Here is a 27,665-nt window from a genome sequence, read left to right on the forward strand (position 1 = left end):
TTCCTAATTTAAAATTACGGGTTATAAGTTCATAGTACGCGAAGTTAGATTGCTTGAGTTACTTGCACTTTCCTGTAAGAGGAGAAAAGCAATCGTGGGCGTAATTGCAAGGCAATCAGTTATCTGTAGGTTTATTGCCTCAATGCCTCGTGCGCAATAAGTGTTTAAGAATGTGAAATTGCTTAATTAGCAACACCCACTTAAAACTGCAAGGCCGCCGGCACACTGACACAGTCGGTTACTATTCCTGCGCTTGAGTTCCTACTCCTTGCGCCTCCAGGGCATTTGGTATTTTTTTGGCAGAAGGTGTTGCAATTTCCATTCCAATATAAATGCGAGGTGCAGTGATTTGAATCAGATCACTAACGTGAAATTTTACTGCTTGATTATAGAGTACAAAAGTCTAAGGAAACTTTGAAATGAATACTGCGACAATCAACTGCGTTCTATTATGCTGTCTTGTTGGAGGAGCCTACAGTTTAGTTGGTACGTATAACATGTTCAAAAGATTATCTAAATTTATTAACGTAACTAATTTGAAAACTTCAGTTCGAAAATTCGGCGTTCTGACTTGTAGATTTTGTTTAACGCCTGAGGCTGTATTACTTTCAAGTAATTGCAAGTTTTAGTCGCAGCATGTCTTGAAATGTAGTGTTTTTTTATTTTAGAATGCTCTTTTGAAGACGTATTGCAGCATTTTAAAATGGTCACGCTGTTTTGTTTAAACTAATTAAATGATTTCGATGGTTTTAATAATAGGGGACTCCCCAGGTTGCAAATTTTAACAATTTCTAAAATAAAAATGTTTTGTTTGTAAATATTTGATGATAAAATAACATTTAAGGTAAAGCTACAACAAAACCAGCCTAATCATACCTAGAATAAATGGTTTTCAACTGATACATTTTAAACTTTAAAGCTTTCGTTCGCGCAATAAATATAATAGATAAGCGCGTGGTTTTGAATTAGTGCTTCAGTATGTGAGTTGTGTGTGTCTTTTTTTGCATTACGAGGTGCATTTAAACAAAAAATGTCTGGAACGAATATTAGTTTTGCTTCAAAATGCTACAACAAATGATTTTACCCAAAAGTGCTGCATTTTTGGCAAATTTTAAAAAGTTGGCACATATTCAGTATACAGGCATTAGATAATCAGCATTCGCGTATTAATTAATATTACAAGTTCGAGTAATTCTGTATTGTTAGTAAAATAAAAAGTGACTCAATACACCTTTTCAGTGTTTGCTGTTTAACATAGATTAAAATAATGGAAGATTTAAAAAACCTATGTCTGTGTGAATGGATTGTTCCTTTTGTAAGGAATCTGTCGGAGGGAAAAACTGGTTTTTGTGTCGGAGGCATCAAAATTGAAAACCCCATCTCTAGCAGCCCCCCTGGTTCAACAGACACCCCCCAAAATGACATTTTTACGATTGCTGTTCCGTTTGGGGGTGAAGTTATAAGATGGCAGTTTATTTTTGATGGAACAAACCAAAAAATAAGTCCAGATATTTTATTGCCTTCGACTGGTTTTGATGATTTTGACCCTGAATTTGATGATATAAAAAGTTTATTGCATTGGGATAATGAAAATAAAGACAGCCTGCTGTTAGCTGTCCAAGAGACTGTCCATTTATTCAAAGAGCATCAGCGCCAAGTTTGTTACGGCATTGATAAAAATTTGAGCTCTGAGCTTAGCGAACTTTTAAGTGATAAAGACTATGCTTCAGCTGAGGTGTATTTGAAACGTGCACCTAAAACAAAAACTCCAAAAAGTTTAAACGTTTTAGTCAAAATTCCAGTTGATTTAAAGCCATTGCTTGAAATGTTTTCCAAAGAAATCTTTGAAAGAGATTCAATAATTCATAGCCCTTTGTTGCTGGTTAAATTCGACCTCGAAGTTAAAAAAGCCGTTCCAATGCCTTTCCTTCCCTCCCACCTTGAGAAGATAATTGGCAGCAAAGAACAACTGAACATACCGCCGTACACAATGTCCACTACTATCCATCAATATGTGAAGAAAGTTGAGGAAAAATTATCGGAAGTCGTGCAGACGGTTGTGACAAGTCAATCGAAACGATGCGAATATGTTGCTGCATTTTTGCGACAGTTCCCAGCAGATGTGCTTGAATACGACGCCCAAAATTTCAGCAGTATTTCTCTCGTGTTCAGTTACCAGACCTTTTACTTCTTGGTGCACATTTCTTTGTCGAAATTTTTCCCCCAAAATCTGCCAAGCGTGACATTACAATCGGCGTACCATCTCACAAAACAAGACGAGTTGTTTAAAAAAACTTTTACAAATTATCCCTATAGCCCGAGGTGGTCTGGCACTGAAATGGCAAAACGCACAAAAAATTTTATCCTGGAAAAAATTCCCTTGTTTAAAGACAGTTGTATTCGAAACGGGGTTTTGTGATAAAAAAATTCACTTTATTTCTTTTGCATATATTCTATAATTGTCAGTAAACTTATTTTCAAAATATTTCACAGAAATTTGTATTTCTGTTATTGTCCACAATTTCTAACTTTTTGTGTAGTTTTGAATAACTTTAAAACAACTTTTCTGTTTTATGAGCTTATTTATATATATATAAGACAAAAAGGGGTCATTCTCATAAAAAGTGCTTTATTCAAAATAAAATCCCGTACTGTTTGTTTACTGAACTTTTTACTTTACTCAAAAAGAAAATCATAAAAGAGTAGCAAACCTCTATTATTCTCACATTGAAAATTTAAAAAAACTTTGTTCTATGTTGCTAATTTTAAGTTTCAATTACCATAACTTAAAAAATCCTAATTAAAAAAATATTGTATTTGTACAGATCAATAATTTATCTTTATTATTATTCACAGGTGAAATTCCTACGCAGCAAAGCTGTTATCTCGAATCATTTCGACGTGTCTTCTCGCACACCATCTGGTACCCGCATTGTTATGGAGCTTACTACAACGTCCAACAATGTGATCTTCTTGGAAGATGTTGGTGTGTTCGGATGCAAAGTGGAAGATCCATATCGGATGTTTATCACGCTCATGGAACCGTCGACTGCTTCAGAACACAATCTAGTAAGTTGTCATTTGAATTAATAACACTTTTTATACTGGCGTCAGGGCGCAACCACAATAGTTGTAAAATTGGTGTTTTATTTCATACACCTTGTGCCCTGTTACCATTTACCACATCTGTAACCTTGTGCTATTTGTTTATTCTGTTTGACTCCTAATTTGGACAACACATCAGTGTCCAACATTAAAGAGTTCTACCTCAAAAAACACACCTGTCCACAATGGTAGCACCATCGAGGATAGAACCACGTATCCTTTAGTTCCAACGCTTTAACCACATTTTTAATGCCCACATTTACATACGTTTCCATTTACACACATTTACATACGTTTACATACGTTTCCATTACCAGCATGCCGAGGTAAAATGATGTTCTACCAATGCCCAACCTGCAATGTAACATGTGCTGATGTTGGTAACCCTCCATCTTGCTCGCCCACTTCGTGCATCCCACGATGTCAGTGTCCACCAGGCTTCTATCTCAAGAATGACCAGTGTGTGACTGCTGATCAGTGCAGACCAGGTAATTGTTCTGAGTATGTTATTTAATATAAATATTACATCAAATTAATTTTAAATAAAAAAAAAAATATAATTATATTATATATATACCAGTTTTCTTAAGTTTTTTGCGAAATTTTATATAGTAGAGTGGGGGAGGATGGGACACCTTTTCATTTTATTTTCTCATAACTCCATTAGAGCGTTGTTAATTGTTTAAAACACAAGGATTTTTGGGTATTATGTGCTAAGGGTGTCCTATGTCCCCCTACTTCACTATATAAATGCCTGTAACATAATTACATCAACAAATCTTTTTTTCCAGCATGTCCTGGCAACCAACTGTACAGCACGTGTGCCGGTTGTGAACAAACATGTCAACAACGCAACGTCAATACCCCATGCACGCTGCAATGTCGACAGGGGTGTGCTTGCCCAAGCGGAACTTATCTCCATGGTGACCAATGTTTGACAGACACTCAATGCTCGGTGGCTCTCGGTAAATTTTGTCACATAAAAATCTTATAACAATATTTTCTAACCAAAAAAAGTGTTAAATAATTTTTTTTATGTTTTGCTTATTTTAAAGAAGTTTTAAATTTTTGCAAGATTTATAAAAGTTTTAAAAAGGTATATATTCATAACATTCTTTTACCCTGGTAAAATAGAAACCTTTTATCAAAATAATGACACAAGAGATTTTGTACCAAAACAAAAGGATTATGTAAAATCAATATATCATATCATAACCATAAAGGTAAACATAGAAACATTATATCTCCTTGGTATTAGTAATATAGAAATATCATTTCAAAATGATAAAATCAAACATTCCATTCACAGCGTGCCCACATAATCAAATATATTCACTTTGCGCTGGATGCAGCCAAACGTGTGCGGGGCGTAATACACCAACTATATGCACACTACAATGCAGACAACAGTGCACTTGCCCAACTGGAACTTATCTACACAATGGACAATGCTTAACAAATGCACAATGTGACGCTGCTTTGGGTAAGTAAAATTTTCTGTATTGTTTTAAAATATAATTGATTCCTATTACATTATGTTTGATGCTGTCAAACTTATCAGCTTTTATATTTCTGTCGCATAGTTATAATTTGACAGAGGTCTTATTTCTAGTGTGTACAGTTATTTATGGTGTATAACAATAACGTAATAGATAGCCTTCACGCAGACTTTTGTTTCTATTGGAAGTTTATCTTGATCATAATTAAAACAAAAATGGCTTGTTTGTCTGCTAGGTAAAAGGACCACACTTATTTTCTTTCAAATAAATGTAAATATGTTTTTAACTGTAAATGTGTTTTAACAACTGTTGTTTTGTCGCTATATCCTGTATTTTCAATTAAAATATTTCCAACTTTTCTCACCTGTAATCTAAGAGACAAATAAAGTTGTATTATTATTATTATAACTTTCTATTTGTTTTTTTTTTGAATTACAATAATGTAGATCAAGAATAATGCAGTGTATTGTACTAATCTTAGTTCAACAATGCAGAAAGAAATATATGCATATATACATTCAAAATGTCAGATTTTCTAAAAAGTTTTCTAATTTTAACAACTGTTGTTTTGTCGCTATATCCTGTCTTTTCGTTTAAAATATTTCTAAATCTTTGCTACCGTAATATAAGAATATACAGTTATTATTATTAATAATTATTATTCTTATCTTTATACAGCGTGTCCCAGTAACCAGGTATACTCCTTATGTGCTGGGTGTGATATGACTTGTAGCCAACGAGGTCAGCTCATAGCGTGTGCTACCATATGTAGACAGAAGTGCACATGTCCACCTGGTATGTATTTGGAGGGAGACACTTGTGTGACAGGGGAGCAGTGCTCTGCATCACAAGGTAAGATTTTCATATTTTTGCTTTCTTGTTTGAATGTATGGTTTAAATAAGATTTGTATAGTAGGGTAGAAAAGATGGGACACCTTTAGCACATAATATCTAAATATCCTGACCGTGTTTTAAACAATTAACAAAGGTCTATGGGAGCCTTAAGAATACGGTTTTATAATCCTTTGAATTTTATTTGTTTATTACCAAATGGGACAAGAAAATAGATAAAAAGGTGTCCTATTAATTTTTCATTTGTACTTGGGTGTCTTAAAACTGTTTTCTGGGAAACATTGGTGTGCCTTGTAAAAGTTACATGGCTTTACCTTTTACCCAACATATTTGTTATATGTTTTTCAACGGTAATTTAAAATCCTGTTATTTTGTAACTATATATACCACTAAGGCACTGAAGTAATCTAAAATGGGTTTTGCAGATGATTTAGATAATTATATGTTAAAATTCCATGCATTCAAGCACAAACGACATTTTAATCTTTTAATCTTCGTGGACTTTTAAGCAATTTCCCTCTGGCTGTTCGCAGCATTTATCGGTGCTTTGCGCTATGATTGTGAAGTAATAATAAAAATATTCTGCGTCAGTGTAACCATTATGACATCATAAGCAACAGATATTTAGATATCAGTTACTGGCAGTGCCGCTTTACGTCATAAAAATAAGGGATCGTAAAATGATTTAATTGTTTAGATTGTAATTCTTATTTTAAACTTACTTGATACTCGCCGTGACCTTTTGACATGGATTAATCATTCTAACCCTTAATCACACAATCGGCACAATGCGTAGTTAAATTGACACTAAAAATAAATATTTTGAAATGAATTAGTAAAGTAGAATTTATTATGATGTAACAAATTGATTATTACATCATATTTTTTCACTATTTGCCATAATATTTTTATTCATACATCGTATCATTTTATTAATAAATTTCTTTTATTGCGCAATAACATTTTGATTTCGACATCACAATTTTTTCCTTATTAGATACTAAATGTTTATTATAACATCAAAATACTTTTGCATTTCGTTATTCCATAATTTTTCACTTTTTTAATTTTTTCGCAGCTTGCAATGCATCACTTAACGAAGAATTCATGGTCTGTGCTGCCTCGTGTGACGCAACTTGTGACGAACCTCAAAGGTCATGCTCGACGATCAAAACATGTCGTCAGAGATGTGCGTGCCCGATTAATCATGTCCGTGACGCAAATAACGTCTGTGTAACCGCTGATGCGTGCACAACAGGCGACCAGGGAGGTGAGAATTGAGAATTTAAATTTCTGGTTTTGGGCGGGGTTTGTTTTTCTCCAGACACTGACATCTATTGTTACAACAAGATGCATCAAATTTGTTTTGAACCGGTTTTAACATTTTTTGTAAATTGAAAAAAAACTTTTTTTTTCAAGTTTTTGTGTGTCGAAAACAAATCTGGAGACTCAAAGTGTGATTGTAGTTTTGTTTACCATTTTAAAACGGTTTAAATACCAAGGGATTAGTGTGTTTATTAAAGGTGTTCCCAATAAAGATGTCATTACTAAAAGTTAAACATTTCGTATTTTTTCGAATATTACTATTATTTATTATTAATTAATTAAATTGCGATAACTAACAGCTGATAGAACAAGCAGAATATTTAATCTTTTCTATGTCACTACTAAAAGTAATTTTTTATTGTTCCCAGTTTTACTATTATTTATCAATAGAACTGGTATAATATGACAGCTGATAGATAAAGCAGAATTGCCATTTTTAGTATTTAAATTTAATTATTTTTAATTTTCAGCTCAAACTGCTTGTCAGCAGCAACAAACAAGTCCGCAGCCACTGGAGTGCGATACAGAGGGCAACTTTGTGACACAACAATGCAACAATGGTGTTTGCTTCTGCGTTGATTCTCAAACCGGCAGCGAACTTACTGGAACCCGAAAACCAACCTCCATGTTTGACCTTGACTGCCAGTTTCTTAGTGGTAAGTTGTCGATAATCCGGCGCCGTGGCAAAGTGGTTAGCGTGCCTGCCTCTAACCCAGAGGTAATGAGTTCAACGCTTGTCGCTGCTATTATTGTGGTGTATGTGTCCTTGGGTGAAACAGCAAACGGCAGTTGCTCTAACCCAGTGGTCACTGATGTCCAAATTATTAGCCATAAATAAAAAATTCAATAAAATAAATAACAAAAAATAAAATGATAATAATAATCACTCACAAAGTAACATACACGGTAATCGTAAGCTAGCCGAGGTGTCTAATAGAGAACACCCCTGTTATACTGTTCGTCTATCATCTTGGCGGCCACGTGAGGATAAAGAAAGTTACATTCATTTATTCATGAAATAGAATGGAAAATATTTTATTCATTACACATGCTGTATTTAAGTGTGTTTTAAAAATGTGTTTTAATTTTTAAAGTTATTTTTTATAATATTTCTATAATATTCTCAGCCTGTCCCGCTGACTCTGCATTTGCCTCTTGTGCCACCGAGTGTCCACCCACATGTTCGAACCCCAACCCCCGATGTACGAGACGTTGTGCGGTTGATTGTGTGTGCAACAGTGGAATGATTAAAGTATCCGCCACCAACCGAACTTGCGTTCCAATGAGCGACTGTCCAGGTAAGATTATTTGTTAAGAATAAATATAAATGTTTATTTTAACTGAGTTTTATTTAAGATTATTTGTTAAAATTTTTTTTTTTTTTAAACTGAGTTTAATTTAAGATTATTTAAAAAAAATATATATATATGCTTTTTTTAAAATAGATGTTTAACCAAAGTGTTATTAAAACCCTTAATTAGAAGGTCCTTTTTACATAAAAATTCTCAGTATGTAACAAATTTTGGTGCTGTAGTAATAACAATTTAACACTTTAGACAACAAAAATGTCATTACAATACCTTTTCAGTATAATTTTTTTATTTCTTTTTGGTAAAATTGGATTTACTATATATTTATATACTTTGTATTAGGAAATTTTCTCATTTTTAATGTAACTTTGTTTTTTCTCTTTTTTGTAATACTAGATTTACTATATATATACTTCATATTAGAATTTAAAAAAATCCCAACCACAACATATACATATCACAGCTACACCAAGCTGTCGCATTGCAAGAGCAATGTTGCCAGGCAACCCCGTTTTCCCACAATGCAATGCGGACGGTACCTATGTCCCCACACAGTGCGATGCAAACGACAACTGTTATTGTGTTTACGAGAATGGTACGCGCATCACTGGTAGTGAAGGAGTGTCGTCTTTGCTCAGTGCGTTGAACCATAGAGCATGCATTGAAGCACGAAGTAAGTTCAGCATAGACATCTTGTATTATACAATTGTTTGTGACTTTGAACTGAAAATTTTTTTTTTCAATTTTTGCAGAAATATATATTTGATCCAATTTTGCGATATGTTTTCTAGTTTTTAGGAACGTAATGTACTGTCTTTTTTAATGGTTTTTATTCTATATGGGTAAGGTCCTACATGGTGCCATAGAACTTAGGATTTAGGCCTAACCATTACCAAAACACTTAGGAAAATAGCTTTATATGTTAATACCCTGTAGTAAAATGACTTAATTTTATTTCATTTGTGTTAGTAAAAATCAAGTTTATTTTTTTTTTACAGCTTGTGCAGCTACACCAGGCATGACGTTCCTCCCTTGTGCGCCACCGTGTGATGCAACATGTGGCGAACCACGACGTTTATGCAGTTTGTTGGAATCTTGTACTGCAAGGTGTGGATGTATGGCAGGGTATCTGCTCGCACCAGATAATCAAACATGTGTACCAGCTAATACATGCCCTTCAAGCCAACCAGGTCTGTTTGAACATATTCTAATATATATTTTTTTTATATATAATATATACATCTCATGCCCACTGTCGAGTTATAATGAGAGTGTCTTATGTTATACCCTTGTACTAATTGTCGAATTGTACCATGAGGGTCTTGCTATATACCAGACACACATGGTGTATTCATATTCATAAACCTTATGCCTACTATAGAGGTATAACATCAATTTCTAATGGAATACATGCCATGCTAATTAATAAATTATAAAATATATGTCCTCTTGTACACCAGACTTCTATAGTGCTTCCATTATGCCCGCTGTCGAGTTATAACCTAGTTTTTTATTCTAAATACTAATATTTCCTACTTTATCAGTTTGCAACTTTGAGCTCGGCGAAATATTCAGCACGTGTGCGCCCTCGTGTGATGCAACTTGCTTCGACCTTCGTCGACCGTGCAGTTTGACGAAGATCTGTCGACAGAGATGCACGTGTCCGGAGGGTCATGTCCGGGATGCACTGAACGCATGTGTTCCCGTCAGTTCGTGTGCTCCACCTCTTCCTCCTTGTAAGTTGGGTTGCTTCTGTTTTGGCGGAAGATGTTTAAAAACTTCTGTCTCAGTGCGTTGGCTACTGATGATATCACTTTTGAATTTAAATATTTAAATCTAGTTTATTTTTTGGGAGTACAACTCATGATGTAATAGCAGCATTTTTATGATCTTTTACGCATAAAAAAGAAGAAAAACATTTATAAAAAAGTAATTACCCACAAAGTAACATACTTGGTAACTCGTAAGCTGGCACGTGGTGTATGAAACAGAACACCCGTGTTTAACAATTGTTATTTTAGGCTACGCGAGGATAAAGTAAGTTTTATTCATTCATTCATTTTGAAACAAACTGTTAACACAACTTTGACGAGGTCTTAAAAAAGAGTAGTTTGTGGTTTCTTTATTACTTTTGGTTAACGGTATCATACACAACACAGCCACAATAGAAACCTATGGCTATGATTTAATATTATTACAATCCTAACTTAGGCAAAAAATAACAATTTTTCAGTTTGAATTTTTACTAAATAAAAATTTAATATTTAGGTAAATATATTTTTAGTGTTTTATTTTATTTAATTTTCATTATGACATCACAGCCTGTGACAATGCGCTCGATGAAGTGTGGTCAGATTGTGCAACGGAGTGCGACGCCACGTGTGCTTTGCCACGAAAACCATGCAGTCTTATTCGCAGCTGTACTGAAAGGTGTGCATGCCCCAACGGAAAAATACGGAACTCAGAAAATCGTTGCGTCACCTCAGAGCAGTGTACCCAAAGAGCTCTTAATTCTCGTGAGTTGTTTTAATTGTTTGTAATTCTGAATACAGATAGTAATCTACAACACTAGTTTTGCAGAATGTTTTGTACAAATTTTTTTTTTTTCCCTTTCTATTTTGTAGTTTTCTTTTTTATTAACCATTGCCCTTCCTATTTCTGTCATAGTTTTTTTTTTTTTTACTTTTCTTATTTTTGACCTTTTCTCTTGCTTTATTATTCTATTGTTAATAATTTTGTATTTTTTACAGGAACCGCTTGCCAGCAGCAATATGACGAAATGTCAAGCCCATTGATAATGGATGCTTTTATTCCGGATTGTGACAACGTTACTGGGTTGTACATGTTGAAACAGTGCTATGGGTTTGGGCAAAGTTCTTGTTGGTGCGTTAACCCCGAAACTGGGGTTGAACTCCCAAATACAAGGGTGCCAGGGTACAGAGACCTTCTGGACCTTAATTGCTCAAGTAAGACAGTTTATTTGTGTTTTTTGTTACTTTTGTTAAACTTGTTTGATTGAATATCACTAAAAAGAGGTTATTACAAAATGTTAGCGGAAAGAATAAGCTTATATTTGTTCTTTGTCCAGGACCTCTAGCCTTTGCAAATCAATACAAGTATTAGTTGAAAATTGTAAGCAAACTTTGACCGCCATATTAGTTGAACTAAAATCACATTTTCAAAAAATCAGCTTTTACGATAGTCAAACGCTTTAAAGATCATTTTTTAACTACTTTTAGCCGCAATCCAGTGGTCAAATTTACTGTATTAGTGACACAATTCTTTATTTAATAAAATTTATTTTTCTTCAGCTGCACTTACTGAGGCTCGACGATTGGCCATTGCCCCACTTGAAGCTCAGTCACCCCCACCCCCTCCTGCAGATCCAGTAACCCCAACAGCCCCCGAAACTACTATCCCCCCACACCCCCCATTACCCTAAGAAAATATCATAGTGACAATTACTCACAGCATGTAACAAACTACTTCATACATACCTTTAGTATTAACACATCAAATGTTTACTCTGGGCAACTATTAATAAATGCAGAAAAATTTGCAAGTCCGACATACGAATGTGCCCAGCAGTTTTCTAATTTCTCATACACTTACATTTCACTTATTCATTTTCACTTCGAAAATTAGTTTCGTACTCAAAATCATTTTTACCCAACTTACCCATTTTCCCATACAAACTGACATTTTACAATTAAACAGTGTCCATATACCTTCCTGCAGAATGTGGATAAAATATGATACTGCAACACTAAAAATTGACATAAAGCTTGCTACAGTCAAAGTGGCGTATTGGCTCTTATGTAAAATTAGATCAACATAACTAACTACTTAGCTATAACTTTTACTTCATTCTATTTTATCTTGTATTTATATTTATTATACGGGAATTTTAAACCAGTACAGATATGTTTTTCTATTGCATGTTTTCGTTCTTCTGTCGTTTTGCATTGTTAAATAAAACATGAACACAATGTTGGACTGGTTTCTTTTAACCTTATGATTGGCGTAATTTAATATCATAAATTATCTATAATGTTTAAATGCCCCCAGCCAAGCTATATTAAAGAACGATTGAGCCAAGAATATTCGTAATTGTACTACTTTCACGCACTGATATGGTGTAATTTGACTTTGCTTTAAGAAATATATGGCTGTTTCAGCATATATTATTCATGGGGTATACAACATTAAGTAATAAAGTAATAAACCATTTTTTTACCTATGAGGTAATTGAAATAAATATGGAAGTTCACCAATTCGTTAAAAATTGCCGCTAAAATGTATTATCCTTTAAAACAAGAAGGATTATTTTAAATTTTATTGGGGAGTTATTTTAGCGATTCGCCTCTGCCATAAACATCTCATAAATTAATATATTTTTTGTTTTGACAGTCAAAGGTTCAGGTCGGGGCCTGGTTGTTGGTTTTATTTCGACAAATATTAAACATTTCGAACATTGTTTCTTTGGCTTATGTTAGGAATTCACGCTAGTGAAGTCACAGTTAAGAAAGTTTTGAACGTCAGTGTTACATTTCGGCATTAGTTAAGCCATTAGTTTTGCTTAAAAATTGCGATAAAAAATGCTTTTTGAGTTTTTCTAATTTACATACTCGGTAATTGCATTCAATTTTTTAAACTGTCTATATTGCGTATACAAATACATATTTCTTTACTTATTGTAATTAACAGCTGTACCAATAATACACCATACTAGTTTAAGTTGTTGTTTTTTAAAATTTATGTAGGCTATTTTAACCTATCGTTTTTGTTTGTTTTTTATTTTAGCTGTAGATTATACATCATTAGGTTATTTGTGACATAACAATGGCGGGCGAAGAAGAACAAGGACTAAAAGAATGTGAGGCTTACGTGCACGAACATAAGATACAGCAAACATTAAAAGACTGTATTGTGCAGGTATACAAATTACGTTTTGTTTAAAACTTTTTTTTGTAAATTTAATTGCAACTTTTTGATGTACATGTTGACTATGCATAGAGTGCACATGCAAATGTTTTTAGTGTAATATTTTTTTATTTGTATTCAAACCTGTTTTAAAACACCAAAATAATGAACGTGCGAATTGCAATTATAACGCAAATAATCAATGCGTGAATTGCTACTATGTCGTAGTTAAATGATAGGTTAAACAATTCCTATTAGAATGCAATAAAACCATGTGTAAATGCTCACTGTTTTATAACCAACTTTCTGCTTGGCTGGGGAAAACTTTGTAAATATAAAGCCGCGCCAATTTAATGTTGCGAAGTAAATATTGAACGTGTAAAGCAATTGCTATTATTATGACTTAGTCCTAAATTATGAACGTATAAATAGCCTACCTACTATGTCATAACACAGGTTGTGGCTGTCTAAGTTGAGCTCAAGCAAAAAAGTGACTTTTACAAAGCATAAATTAATGTTGTAATTGTGGGTGACATAAAGTGGTGAATTTAACAGTAAAACAGGGGGTGGGGTCTACAATAGAAAGTGGGGTTGAAACCATTTTTTAAATCTTTAAAACAATTCAGAGCCCTCTGGATAATGCTAATAATGGTTTGGCATAGTCCCATATTTTGAAAGTTATGTCTGGAACAACCGCTACAACTACAACATAGGCCGTAATAACTATATGTTTGTGTTGCACGAGTAAAAATTACTAAACTCACAAAGTTATACCTATGGGCTTTTCGTTCTTAAACCTTTTTAATATGTTTGCATTTCAATGTTAAGAAAAGTAAAACAATCTTCTGACAGCAAAAAAGTAACAAAAATTTGCGATTAGACGATGAATTTTAGATAAGGGTCGCAATGCTGTACATGATCAATTATTTTGACTTATTCTGGACCAAGTATATATTTGATTACAACCTGCAGCTGTCTATGTCAGAACACTTGCGTGATATGTCAGCTTATAACTGAAATAATCGATGATTATACATGGTTTTCAATAATTATTAAGATGTTAACATGTCATAATTCACTTTCCAGCAAAAGAAAGACTTTTTATTTAAATTTGGATTAAATGTCACCGTAATTTTTAAAACAAGCATGACTTTATACATTTTTGCACAGTTTCAAGCTTAGATAAGTTTTCAGTATACTGTTTTGGTGTCTATAGAAACAAGCTGAGTTAAAACATAGTGTTCGCCAATTAACCGATGAGGCCTTATGTTTGAGAAAGGGGGAAGGTGTTACTGTATTTTAGAAATTTTACCCCAGATTTTGTTAAAAAATCAAAACTGTCACACATATTTTGTCTATAATGGGGTAGTGTAAGTTACACTGGGTAACTAGTTTTTCCCATGAAACTGCACCTTTGTGTATTGATTCATGCATTAATATTGATTCTTATAAACTATACTATTTAATTTTAATTTGGGAATACATCTGCATCTTAGCTCTTAGGTATGTCTGTTTAATGTATTACTGCATGGTGACTTACACCATTGGCAAAAAGTTCCAAAAATATTTTTGTGTTGCATACACAAATGTTTTGAATAAATTTATATTTTTTAATTGCAGTTATGTATCCATAAGCCAGAAAAACCAATGAAATTTCTTCGTGAACATTTTGAGGCTTTGGAAAAGGTTTGCACATAAATTATTTATACTTTGTAAAACATACGACTTTTGTGTATTAGAGCGGTTAGCAGGTGTCACACCTGTGCTTATCTGCTTAGTATGTTGAACTTTCATGTACCTGATTTGAATTTGTTTTAAGTTGTTTTTTATATGTTTTTGCTGTGTTAGTCCAATGTGGTTTTTATACAACTTCACTTTAGCCTTTAGGTTATGTATTAAAATAAATTGGTAATTTTTAGATTCAAACTCGAAATTAAAGGTTCATTAAAGAAAAAAAATATTGCTTTTTGTTTAAAAGAAGCACCAAACGGCTTGGCAGACAATATGATCTATAAGACCTTTAATATTCTATTGGGAATAGATACTATGGAGATTAATGAATCGCAATGCTTTGAATGACAATTTTTTCAGCCATTGCCTAAATGCTTATATATATTTATGTATACAGAAACAGATTCCTTATTTATTTCCATAAATTAAAATATATATAATATGCTTTTAAGTTATGTTAACATTAGGTGATAAGCTGCGTAAAGCTTTTTTTTATTCAAACAAGATATTATATATATATATATATATATATATATATATATATAGAATACAAAGCTTCTGTTAGTTATTTATGCTTTCACCTACAGGAAAATATTATGTTATCAACTTTTCATGAGTGTTTGTAAACTTTGCAGATTATAACCCAATGTAAAACACCACATTACATAAGGGTGTGTGGATTTTATTAGTTATAGGAAGATTGTATGAACAGTTGTAGAGGTGGCTACAGGAAAACTAGGGGTTGTTTTTTCAATACTATGAGTTAAAAACAAATGTCAAAGCAAAATTTAATACGTAGTTTCTGCAATGGGCTAAGGTTTTTAATTCTTTTATAAGAACCTGTGTAAAAATAGATTTTGAAGAAATAAATAGTTAAGCATACTTGCCAGTAAATGTTACAGAATATATGCAGAGAAGACAGTGTTATATTTATGTTGCTATGTGTGTGTGTTTTTGTGTTACAACTGTCGACCAACTTTGTTGATATTAATATGTTATAACAACAGTACTCAGTCACTTTAATATAATATGTATACGGTATGTACGAAACTTGTATATATGCCAGTAATGATTTTTTGGGTTACAGAATAAGTAAATATATATATATATTTTATATCAATTTAAACAGTTTCTACTAACAATATGTATGCGTAATGTAATATATTAATGTAATGTTATATGCCAGTAATGATTTTTTGGTTTACAGTATAAATGAAAGATTTATATCAATTTACATTTTTTATACAAACAATATTTATGCATAGTGTAATATATATATACATATATATAATTATATTCGACATATGAAGATCTTGGTTTTAATTTAAACTGTGTAGCTTAATGCATTTCATTATGGTGAGACAATGCTCATTGTGGTGTGATAGGTGCTACACTGCTACAGGATGCATTGATAGCCCACTGATTCCCATTTCCTGCCAAGAAAATAAACAAACGTTAATTGTGGGTTGTATGTCATTACGCTCGCGCACTGCAATTAACATGTACATTTAATGATAAGATGATTCTATTGTATAATATACAAAATAAGGTGTAATATTTGTTCTTTAAATGTAATCATCGCATAAACAGTTGCAACAGTATAAAACTAATGGAAGATGGAACAGTCAGGTTTTAATGGTATTGGCAAAATTATTTATTAAATTCTTTAGGTTTAATTTAAAGTCTTGTTTTGATATTTATAGTTTTATGTTAGTTACAACTTAACTGCTAGCATTTTTACTTTGTAAGTAAGTTAAAGTCAAAATATTTAATAACGGGAGTAGTAAACTAAGTTAGATTGTAATCTATCATGTATTAGGAGTTTGTTAAGTGTTTTACTGTTGTATTAGAAGATAGCTTTTGTCAAGCTAGAGTGTTTACTGTATTTGTGTAGTGTATGACAGTTCTTATGTAGGCAGTAGGCTAAGCACAGAATTACAAATGTGAGACTAAGACTTAACCTTACAGATTTATTTTAGATTTAGCATATGATTTAAATTATGTAAAATATTTTTATCAAAATTCCAAAACTAATTTTTGTAACTTGTTCTTAACAGAAGTTAAACCAATGTAATTGGTATATTTACCTTGCTAAATGGATTAATACTTTGTTTATATTGATATTTCATGCTGTGTTGAATTTAATTGCAGATTTTGTTCTAATGGTAAGCTTATTGGTTTCGAAAATGTTTAAGAGTTTGAATCAATCTTAATAACTTTCACACCAGTACTTCCAAATCTTTTTTACACATGCTTAACTGAAGACATTTCCCGCAAGCACAATAAGAGCTTGCAGCAAAACGACAGTGCGCTAATCAAAAGAAATTTACGGAATAAAAAATAAAAAATCAACAAACCGTAGTCAATTGGTGGTTTGGTGAAATTCTTTTTTTCATAACATTTCAGTCTATTTTAGCTCTGCTTTAGTTGATAGTTTAAATACCTAACCTATGTCTTCCAAATTAAAAAAAAAACTGTTGGCTCCATTATATGCACCTTGCATCACTACAGCATTATAATTCCCATAGAAACTTAATCCACCACTCCCATTTTACCCATTTTTTTAAGGATACAATATCATACATTAACATAAGCGCCAAACCTGGGGTGGCAGGGTAGGCAGGCCAACCTTGTAATTTTCTGCACTGCATTAATCAGTCAATATAAAAAAGAATTATGTGAAATTAGTTTTAGAGAAATGTGTCTAAAAATCTATGCCTCACCTGCATTTTTAAAAGTTTGGCGCCCATGTACATTAACAACGAATTTCTGTTAAAGCAATTACTATGCTAATTGCTTTTTGTCATGGTGAATTAATGACTTTTATGCATGGGCGCCAATATTTTATATAACAGGGGAAGCAGAGTAACAAATCTAACTTGTTGGTTGTACTGTTTAGTGATAGTGTAGCAGTGTAGAAAAATCCAGGGTAGAACTGACCACCCTGTCACTCAATATTTGGCCTACAATTCATGGATTACGTTTTGAATAATTGAATAAATTTAACTTGATTTATCCTTGCGTGGCTGAAAAACGACAGTCGTTATTACATACACCTCGTGCCAGCTTACGAGTTACTATGTATGTAACTTCGTGGGTGATGTTTTTTTTCATTTTTTATTGTTTTTTTTTTATAAATGGCTAATAGTTTGATGAACCTATTAGTAACCACTAGGTTGGAGCAATTGCAGTTAAGTGTCTTGCCCAAAGACAGGACGCCCATAATGACAGCAGCGATGAGCCTTGAACCCATTACCTCTGGGTTATATTATATATGCATCGTGTCATCCATTTTTTATGGTTTATGTTTGTAATTTGTAGGAAGAAGCTGCCCCTCCCTCCCCCTCGTCAACCAACGAGAAGTCTAACCAGGAAAGTGGTGAAGAAGAGCCAGCGGTTACTCCGCCGACAAAACTCTTTCAAACCCAGCGTCGTGGAGCTGTCAGTGCAGAGGTTTACACTGATGACGATGTCACTAATTATGTGAAAAAGGTAAAAATATTGTTGGTTATTATTTTTTTAATTATATTAGTGGTTTTAGTATAACACTAGTGATAATAATGTCACTAATTATATAAAAAAAAATTAAAATTTGTTGGCCTCATGCCCATTAAGTTGTCCCAACTTGGTGGTATACTTAAAAGGCCAAGGTTCTCCTTATATGGTGCATTTATTGTGTTCAAATTAGGTATTGGTTTTCCATGCTTTTTCCTTAGTCTTCTTAAGTCAACTTGTTGATTAAAATTTCAACTGGGTTGTTTTATGTTGGTTTTCAGACTTTAAGTTCCCAGCTTAAACATTTCCCCATATAATTCTTACAACACACAATGTGATTATTAAGATTTATTAAAAACTGTTTAACCCTCATGTTAAACCGCTTTAAGCAAAGCCCCAAAAGCAACTCCCATCTAAACAATGTTAAATTGATTTTTCCCCCAATAAAATTAAGCTTGTTCGCCGCTAGTCAATAACAATAAACTATTGGTCGCAAAAAATTAATCTCAATAATAAGCTATAAGCAACCCCAGCAGCTTTGCCCAAAACCTCAATCTTTTCAGGTGATTACAAAGGATTACAAAACCATGGCTTCTTTATCGAAAGCAATCGAGAAGAATGTTTTGTTTGCCCACTTGGACGACAATGAACGCTCGGATATTTTTGACGCTATGTTCCCAGTACAACACATAGCTGGGGAATATATTATCAAGCAGGGCGATGATGGAGACAACTTTTACGTCATGGACCAGGGAGAAGTCGATGTAAGTTGTGTATTATATTTCCATCTGTCTGTAGAAAATTTTATTTAGGAGTTTGTACTTTTCCATTTTAAATTGCATTTTTAAGGAAACGTTTTTACTTTTAATTTAAAAATTGTCACTTTTTAACTTAAAATTTGCATTTTTTTTATTAAAAATTTTTAATTTAAATTTTTTAGGGTTTGTAAATTTATTTTGCATTTTTAAATGAAACTTTACTCTTTAAATTTAAAGCTGACACTTTTCAACTTAAAATTTGCAAATTTTTAATTAAAAATTTTTAATTCATATTTTTATTGTTTGAAAATTTATTTTACATTTTTATTTAAAATTTTGCAATTTAAATTATACATTTATTGTTTGAAATTTACTTTACATTTTTAAATAAAAGGTTTTACACTATAAATTTGCATTTTTAATTAAAATTTTACAATTTAAATTATTCATTTTTTGAATTTTTTTCATATATATTAAATAGCCTATAATATATAAACAAAATATAAACTTAAAGTAAATCTACCCTATATAGGATGAGACTACAGTGTTATTCGAATGTGTATGTTGTTGCAACAGATTAAAATATTCCTAATGCCTGTCTGTCAGCTATAAGCTTATATGTGTATACACCAGTACTTCCCAACCTTCATCAATTATCACATTTTTATATATATTACTTTTCATTGTTGGTTTACCATGCAATAAGTTTTAAATGTCAAATTATTCATTAAAAAACATCAGAAATGTTTGGATCTTCTAATGAGTAAAAATTATAAATATTAAGAAAATCTGAAAAAAAATTGCTGCCAATCTATTTTTGCAAACTTTTCTGACCTGATAGAAAAAGGCAATTATGCAGACTGCAGAATACAAATAAGCATTGTAAACAGAACAAAGCATATAACATGTTCTGACGCACGTTCTATGCAAATTAGATTGTTTTACTCTGTTTCAAAGTATTACTATTCAATATTCTAAAATTTTCCATGAAGTCTCTGAGCTTGTATATTGTAAATAATAAGAAAAAATAAACGACACTCTGCAGTTTTTGTTTCACAAAAATGGCATCATTTTAAAACCTGTCCAAACTTTAACTATATATTGTTGGCTTTGCAAAACTAAATAAAAAACAAAACATGCCTGAATTTAAAAATGTACAGTTTGGAGCGTTTACCTAAGTGATGAAATGTGATATATATTGTTAAGTTCTATTTAAACTCTAATTCGTTTTTCGTTCAAGAATAGTATTTTCAGCCAGAAATAGTTAAAAACATTTTGAATTTGGCATTTTTCCTACAATTTATACAAACCTTAATTACAACCCTTAGTCAAATTTTATAATATTTTTCTCTTTTCTTTTTCAGATTATTATTAACAATAACTACGTTACCACTTTATTATTTATATAGTTTTTTTAACCAGAAAAAGTTAAAACATTTTAAACTCAGTATTTTTCCCACAATCCATACAAACCTTTTTTACTGAATGTTCCATTTCTCTGTTTTTTATCACTTTCTATGGTTTAATTTTTTTTCCTTTTTTTGTTCAGATTATTATCAACAATAACTACATTACCACTCTGGGCGATGGAGCAAGTTTTGGTGAGCTTGCACTGATCTATGGAACACCTCGCGCTGCCGACGTGCGCGCAAAGACCGACCTAAAATTGTGGGCCATTGACCGTGATAGTTACCGTCGTATTTTGATGGGTAGCACACTCAAGAAACGTAAAATGTACGACGAGTTCCTCAGCAAAGTTTCCATTCTCGGTGAGTATGTTATTTCTATGATGACAGGTTGATAGTTGACAGAGATTCACAAAGCACAAAAAAGTGATGTTATTTGGTTTCACCATTAGTTCAGCAGCGTACGTATTGTTTAATGTTTATAACTTCAAATTACATCTCTAGACCCCCAGCAGCGTATGTATTCTCTATAAGTTAAAATTAAAGCTCCTGTCCTCCAGCAGCGTACGCATTGTTTATAAAAAGTACAGTATGAAAGGAAAACACAATACTGCAAGTGATTGAGCAGCGACATATATGTGTTCTAGAGTTTTCCATCTATTAATAGATGCGTAACGATGAACAACATTGATAATGCGACAAAAAATCTATCTACAATGTCAGCTTGTATAAGAATTTCTCTTCCTTCCCTTTAATTTCCTTCCCTTTATAATTCAAGCATTATTTCCTCTACAGAGTCCTTGGATAAATGGGAGAGGCTCACAGTTGCTGATGCGTTGGAACCCGCACAGTTTGAATCAGGGCAAGAGGTTGTGGTGCAAGGAGACTCTGGGAGTGACTTCTATATAATAGTGGAGGTGATGAGAGTTTCTGAGTTAATTAAATGTTTGTGGGTAGCAGCCTGTGTGTGTGGATAGATTTCCGTATGTTGAAAAGCCTAAAAAAATTTCAGTGGCTCGGCTGGGTGTTTTTGATTATGCAGATTATGTTGGTCTATGGTGGTAGATTGGAAAGTGAAATGTGTTGCGACTTGCGAGAAGGTTTTGGTGCTTTTTATGCTAAAATTTGGACATAACCCATTTTTTGACATTTTTACCAAAAATCATTGCTTTGAATGACAATATTAATCTCTGTGAAATTTTTTTCACCATTTTGCATATTTTAGAAAACTAAATTTTTTAAAAAAGTTTTTTTTGACTATTATAGTAGTAGCTTCTATTCTTAATCAAAACTGTTCATGTTGTTAGTTACAAATTACTTTTAATCATTAAATCAAGCCTTCTGAGTTCGTTTACATTGCCCTAATGATGGTATTGATTATAATAAGCCTTGTTACTGTACAGGGAACAGCAGCTGTTTTGCAAAGACGTTCGGATAACGAGGAATACACACAAGTAGGAACACTGGGTGCATCAGACTATTTTGGTAAGATATAGGATTAAACTAAACTAACAGTCAACTAAATAAAGCAGTAGTTCTTATGCAACCTGACAAAAAATTTTAGCAGCCTGTCAATTAAATTATATAGGTTTATCTTTATAATAGGGTGGAGGAAGACGGGACACGTTTAGCACATAACATCCAAATATCCTGATCGGGTTTTAAACAATTAACAACGGTCTATGGGAGTCGTGGGAATATGTTTTTATAAGAATGTTCTTTGTATTCTAACAAATGAGAGGAGAAAATAAGATGAAAATGTGTCCTATCTTCCCCCAACCTACTATATATGTATTAAAACTAGGCTATATAAAACTAAAATTAAGCATAAATTAAAAGCTAAGCTTTAGCAACCCAATTTTAAAGAGTTTATTAAAATGGCCACATTAAATTTTTAAAAAGCTTTTTTAAAATGTATAGTAATAGTAGGTGAACCAACCAAATTAAATAATGACAACCTTTTGGTTAATGACCAGGGTTTTATAAACATTGAACTAAACTAAAATCTGTGTTTATTGCCCTTATGGGCAATGTGCTTCTACTTTAAATTGCTTATGTAATACTATGGCTGTTATTGTTGTGACCCCTAGTTGGATGTTATATTTTTATATGCACCTGCTTTGAAACTAGGTTAGCTCAATTAGTGAACAATATGTTACCCTCTAAATGTATTGAACAACTAACTAATGCTAGTTTAATTGGTTTTGGACATCTAAAATCACTCCCCTATACAATTTAATATGTAGGTGTAGTTTTAATTGCTAACAATAACAGGGTATAATGTGTTCTGCCCTAGGCAAATTACTAATGCTAATTGCTGATAATATTCCTTAATGACTTGTGTCGTTGTGTGGATTATGTTACTTAACGTAACAATATAAATTTTTGTATTAATATTAACTTGTTAAAACGAAAACATAAACGTAAACATAGTATTATAAAACTTAAGAAAACAAAAAAAAATATATAATAAACTATAAATTTGTTTAAAATTTCTTCACAATAAAAGTATTGGTATAATTCTTTGCACGTACTACGTACTACGTAGTAAATGTCTCATATTTATAGTATAATTCAAGGTAAATGGCCGTAAATACAACTGGGTATTTTGTCTTCTGTCTTGTGATATATATAAATACATTCACACATTTAAATGTAATAATAGATACACAGGATAAGCATAGGTGTAATCTTATATCAATGAAACATTAACAAAAATAACCCTCAGTGCTAGCTACGCGCCCTGACAGGCAGTGCGTCAATGACCAAATTTTCTGTGAAACGCGCGGTCACATTTGTGCTATTGCTTCACCACAAAACATGCTTGTTAACCTAGTTGGTTATCAAAAATCAAATACAGTCATATTTCCATTCAGTATTTTTCTGCATTAGTTTTGAATTTTCATTATTTGAACCTTGTGAAAGTGTTTTATATGATTGGTACAACATAACTTTGTAGGTAAACAAATTTATAACAAACAATTGTGATGTCATACTTCCTTTTATGACGGACCAAAGGAAACTGAAGTGTAACAAAGATTGGTTTTAATAATACAACCTAATATTTTAAATCAGCGCTTCCTAACATTCTGGCATACATTACTTTTAAAACAGCCGTAAAATGTAACAAAAAAATTAGCATTTGTTAAATCTGTTTTAAAATGTTGTTAAATCTGTTTTGAAACTCATTTTTCACATGGCTACACTACTGGATTTGGGGCATTATACTGTTCTAACATTCTTTTCTGAGTTTTTCCTATGTGCTTGTTGTTAGAAAAGAAATAACAAATATATATACATATTTATTTTTTTTATTTTTAAATTGGGGTCTTGGTCTTGTTTTGTAAAGAGGGCACAGGTTTAAACAAATTTGAAACCGTGTTATACACATTCAGTGGGTAGCATGTGGTAAAAAAAACTTTATTGGTTAATGTGGCGTATGCAATATACTTTGGCTTTGCTTGTTTGAGTGGAAAACCAACAGTATAGTAAAAGCTGTTTAAACATTATATTGGGATGCTAAAACACATTCTGACACTTCAACATTATGTCAAAGTAAAAATTGTCATTTTGCCAAAAAATCAAAATATATATATATTATATAACAAATTGCGATAATATATGTGTTAAAATATGGGGAAGTAGCCTGTTGTTTTAAATTCAAATTCTGATATTATATAATGACCATTTTCAATCTGTTCTTCTATTTTATTCATTATAAGTAAGTTTCATGCAGTCAGATCCTGAAGAATGTTAAATTATTAATGATTCTGTATTGTTGTTCACTTGTCTCTACCACTGCTAGGTTAAAGCCGAAATCAATGGTTTAGTATTGTACTTATATAGCACAGTTTAACCGACAGCAAAAATATTAGGGACTTAACCAAATTTAATCACTAATTTTGCATTTTATAAATTTACAGTACTACAAACGGATTGTTTTTTGGGTGTTGGGCAACTGACCTAATGTATATCACTGGTTTAGCAAAGCCATAACGTTTAACACTTTGGATGGCGTTCTCGCTATTGATTAAACTAGTCGCTGCCTAAATTCGATTCTGCTTTTTCAGTCTACCAACTTAAATTTTAATCAGAAGATTTTTGACCAACTAACTTATGTAATAAGTAATGCACAGAAATTTAGTCGGCTGCCTAACGTGAAAAAGTAGTGACTAATTTTTGCTAAACCAGTGAAACGTGAAAAAACCAGTACCTAACGTTTTCTAAACCAGTGCCTAACAGGAACAAGCACTGAATAATTTTTGCTAAACCAGCCCGACTAAAAAGACTGTGTAATTATTAGTTGCCGCGACCAACTAGTTCAGTCGGTAGCCAAGAATACCATCTCTTATCTTTGTTACACTGCAATAACTATGATGTTGGACACTTTTTTCAAACTGTGTGCCGTGATACAGGCTCAGATATGCTGTGAACTCAAATTTGCAACATTTTACTAAAATTTACAACACCTATGGCTATGAAGTACTAATTTACAACATTTTATAAAAAAGTTTTACCAAAAAAGTTGTACATTTTAAACAAAAATGACGTGAAAATTGGCCTGTTACAATTTGGTGTGCTGGTGTGCCTCAAACAGATCCTGGCAACAAGTCTGCTTTAAAAGTTTTGGACCATTGTCATAACGATTAACATAGGAAATTGTATTCTTTGGAAATTGTATTCAGTTATAACTATACTGGGCAATTTCTAAAAGAAAATAATAATATGTTTTGCACTTTTTGTTGTGTTGTAGATTCAAGCTTTTATTGGTGTAAAAATTTTTCTTGTAAATTTAAGACAACTAAATCATTATATTAACCTTAACAGTAAAATCTAACAATTGTGACATCATAGGTGAAATCGCGTTGCTCCTTGATCGCCCTCGAGCGGCGACTGTTGTGGCTCGTTCTGTTCTCAAATGCGTCAAGCTTGATCGACCACGGTTCGAGCGCGTCCTCGGGGAATGCTCTGAAATTTTGAAACGAAACATCCAACAATACAACAGCTATGTTTCTTTATCTGTTTGAACAAAAAAATCCCCACACTAACTTGTATATACTCCACTATGTAAAAGCAAAGTGGTTCAAAACAATTTTAAACTAAAATAGCGGTAGAAAGCACAAGTTTTCTATTATATAATCAAATTCTCATGATTCAAGCACTAATTCTTCAAATCGCAGGCAAAAATCAAATCAATGAAATGAAATATTTTTCAGTTAATCAACCTCGTCCAATAAAATTTTCTTCCTTTCTTTTCTGGTTGTTTGTAGTAAAAGTGCTCGACACTGACATCTTGTGGAAACTTCTTTATCATGGAAATAGTATAAGGTTCTGTTTATTCTGTACATACATTGTTTCTTGCTGTTATTAGATGTTATACATGTTTTGATTTGACTCATAAATATAAATGCTTATAAACATCAGAACCAGGGAAAATTTAAACAAACGCATGATTTAAAATTTTATATAGTAGGGTGGGGAAGATAGGACACCTTTTCACTCTATGTTCCCGTCCCATTTAGTAGTAAACAAAGCACATTCAAAGAATTATAAAACCGTATTTTTATGACTCTCATAGACTGCTGTTAATTGTTTAAAACACGATCAGGATATTTGGATATTATGTGCTAAAAGTGGCCCATTTTTCCCACAGTACTATAAAAACCAGAACTATCTTAATGGTAGAATTACAAGATGTACCATCCATAGAGTAACTATAGAACAATTAAACTAAACAAAAACTGGTATAAATACCAAACTGTACCAGTTTAAGTGACATAACATTAAATCAAACCATGTTTTTATTTTATCTATTGCATAGATTTTTGTTCTCACTCAAATTATCTCTCACAAATGTTCTATTCACTTGATTTCAAGTTAAAAATTTAATCAACGTGATTTGCTAACTAACTTATATATTCCCCTGCTGGGTATTTTGTTACCAATTTGGCAATTTTCGATTTCAATTCTAAAACAACCAAAACTAATAATATCAAAGTGGTTATTTGCACATGTAGCTCTAGCTCGAAACTTTTTTTCATACTTCTTCACGTTTTCGTTCCGTCGTATCATTCTCAGTTTGTGTGTAACAGATAACGTAATACCTTATACTCACTAGAATAAATAAATTGTCAAATGGTTGTTGTAAGTTGTATGTGTTTATGAAAGTGGGAACGGTTTTTATGATTAATTTTCGTCGCTTGTTTATCCTTAAGTGTCAGAGCAAAAGACTGGTGTCGTGATATATTTGTTCCGACCGTTAAATTTGTACCGTGCGCAATTGCACATGCGCCACTTCGCTACTGCGCGTTAGTAAAAGATATGGATAAATACAGTACGAGGTCTATAAAATATGGACCGGCTTGAAAACGTTTCTTGGCAAAATATTACTAAACACATTATTTTTTTAAGGTACATTTTTACCGTCTGTACTGTTGACGTCGCTAAGTCTTTTACTGTGAAGTAAGTTGCGTGTTAATTCTAAAATCACAACGCATGAATATACACGTATGTGTTTGAATACCGGGTTTTCCGTGTTAAAATTAAATAGGCTATCTGGTTCAAAGATCATTAAAGGTAGGCTATGCATATTCTTGGACATGCAACGTATCATAAAGGGGGAAAAATGGCAGTAATACATATTTCTTTCTATCCCATAAGGCCTCCTAATGCTGCTTGGCATGACTCGGAAGCGGGCACGAGATGTGTCATACTACTACATATAGTAGGGTGAGGGAAGATGGGACACCTTTTCATTCTGTTTTCTCGTCCTATATTTGGTAGTAAACAAAAAAACATTAATAGGATTATAAAATTGTATCCTCACGACTCCTATAAAACGTTGGTAATTGTTCAAAACACGATCAGGATATTATGTGCTATAGGCGTCCCATCACCCCACCCTACTATATAGCACGACACACTAGTTTTGTAACTGCGTCGAGTTAATTCTTCTTCTCTAATAGTATACAAAACAATAAAGCACCTTCCATTTTTTGCTCGCGGAGCCAATGGACGCTCTTGCTAAGTATCCTATAGTAAGGTGGAAAATGGGACACTTTTTTGTCTATTTTCTTGTTTCATATGGTAGTAAACGAAACATTCAAAGCGTTATAAAACCGTATCTTCACAACTCGCATAGATCGTCGTTAATTGTTTAAAACACGATCAGGGTATTTGGATATTATATGTGCTAAAGGTGTCCCGTCTCCCCCTACCATACCAGCAGCAATTTTTGTACGACAATCCGCTAAAGAATTT

General features: G+C 32.5%; 3 protein-coding genes across 3 annotated transcripts; all 3 read left to right on the forward strand.

Annotated features, from left to right (window-relative positions):
- The first annotated feature begins 263 nt into the window (after positions 1-263).
- LOC149728252 (zonadhesin-like) lies at positions 264-12,081 on the forward strand. Its single transcript, XM_089888196.1, has 15 exons — positions 264-486; positions 2,857-3,069; positions 3,423-3,593; positions 3,897-4,070; positions 4,415-4,588; positions 5,283-5,456; positions 6,535-6,726; positions 7,253-7,438; positions 7,910-8,080; positions 8,556-8,765; positions 9,091-9,282; positions 9,637-9,828; positions 10,414-10,608; positions 10,843-11,058; positions 11,404-12,081. Exons 1-15 carry the CDS (start codon positions 420-422, stop codon positions 11,532-11,534), a joined length of 2,658 nt encoding a protein of 885 aa, XP_089744322.1. The 5' UTR covers positions 264-419; the 3' UTR covers positions 11,535-12,081.
- On the forward strand, positions 493-2,856 carry LOC149728253 (BRISC and BRCA1-A complex member 2-like). Its single transcript, XM_089888206.1, has one exon. The coding sequence runs from the start codon at positions 1,268-1,270 to the stop codon at positions 2,417-2,419; it is 1,152 nt and encodes a 383-aa protein (XP_089744332.1). The 5' UTR covers positions 493-1,267; the 3' UTR covers positions 2,420-2,856.
- A 790-nt stretch (positions 12,082-12,871) lies between the features above and the next one.
- Positions 12,872-26,553, forward strand: LOC149728254 (cAMP-dependent protein kinase type I-beta regulatory subunit-like). Its single transcript, XM_089888209.1, has 8 exons — positions 12,872-13,027; positions 14,636-14,701; positions 18,068-18,238; positions 18,805-19,005; positions 20,549-20,768; positions 21,201-21,322; positions 21,809-21,890; positions 25,260-26,553. The coding sequence occupies exons 1-8, from the start codon at positions 12,935-12,937 to the stop codon at positions 25,430-25,432; spliced, it is 1,128 nt and encodes a 375-aa protein (XP_089744335.1). The 5' UTR covers positions 12,872-12,934; the 3' UTR covers positions 25,433-26,553.
- The last annotated feature ends 1,112 nt before the right edge of the window (positions 26,554-27,665 follow it).

The sequence above is a fragment of the Ciona robusta genome, chromosome 11 (genome assembly GCF_009617815.1).
Source record: "Ciona robusta chromosome 11, ASM961781v2".
Lineage (NCBI taxonomy): Eukaryota > Metazoa > Chordata > Ascidiacea > Phlebobranchia > Cionidae > Ciona > Ciona robusta.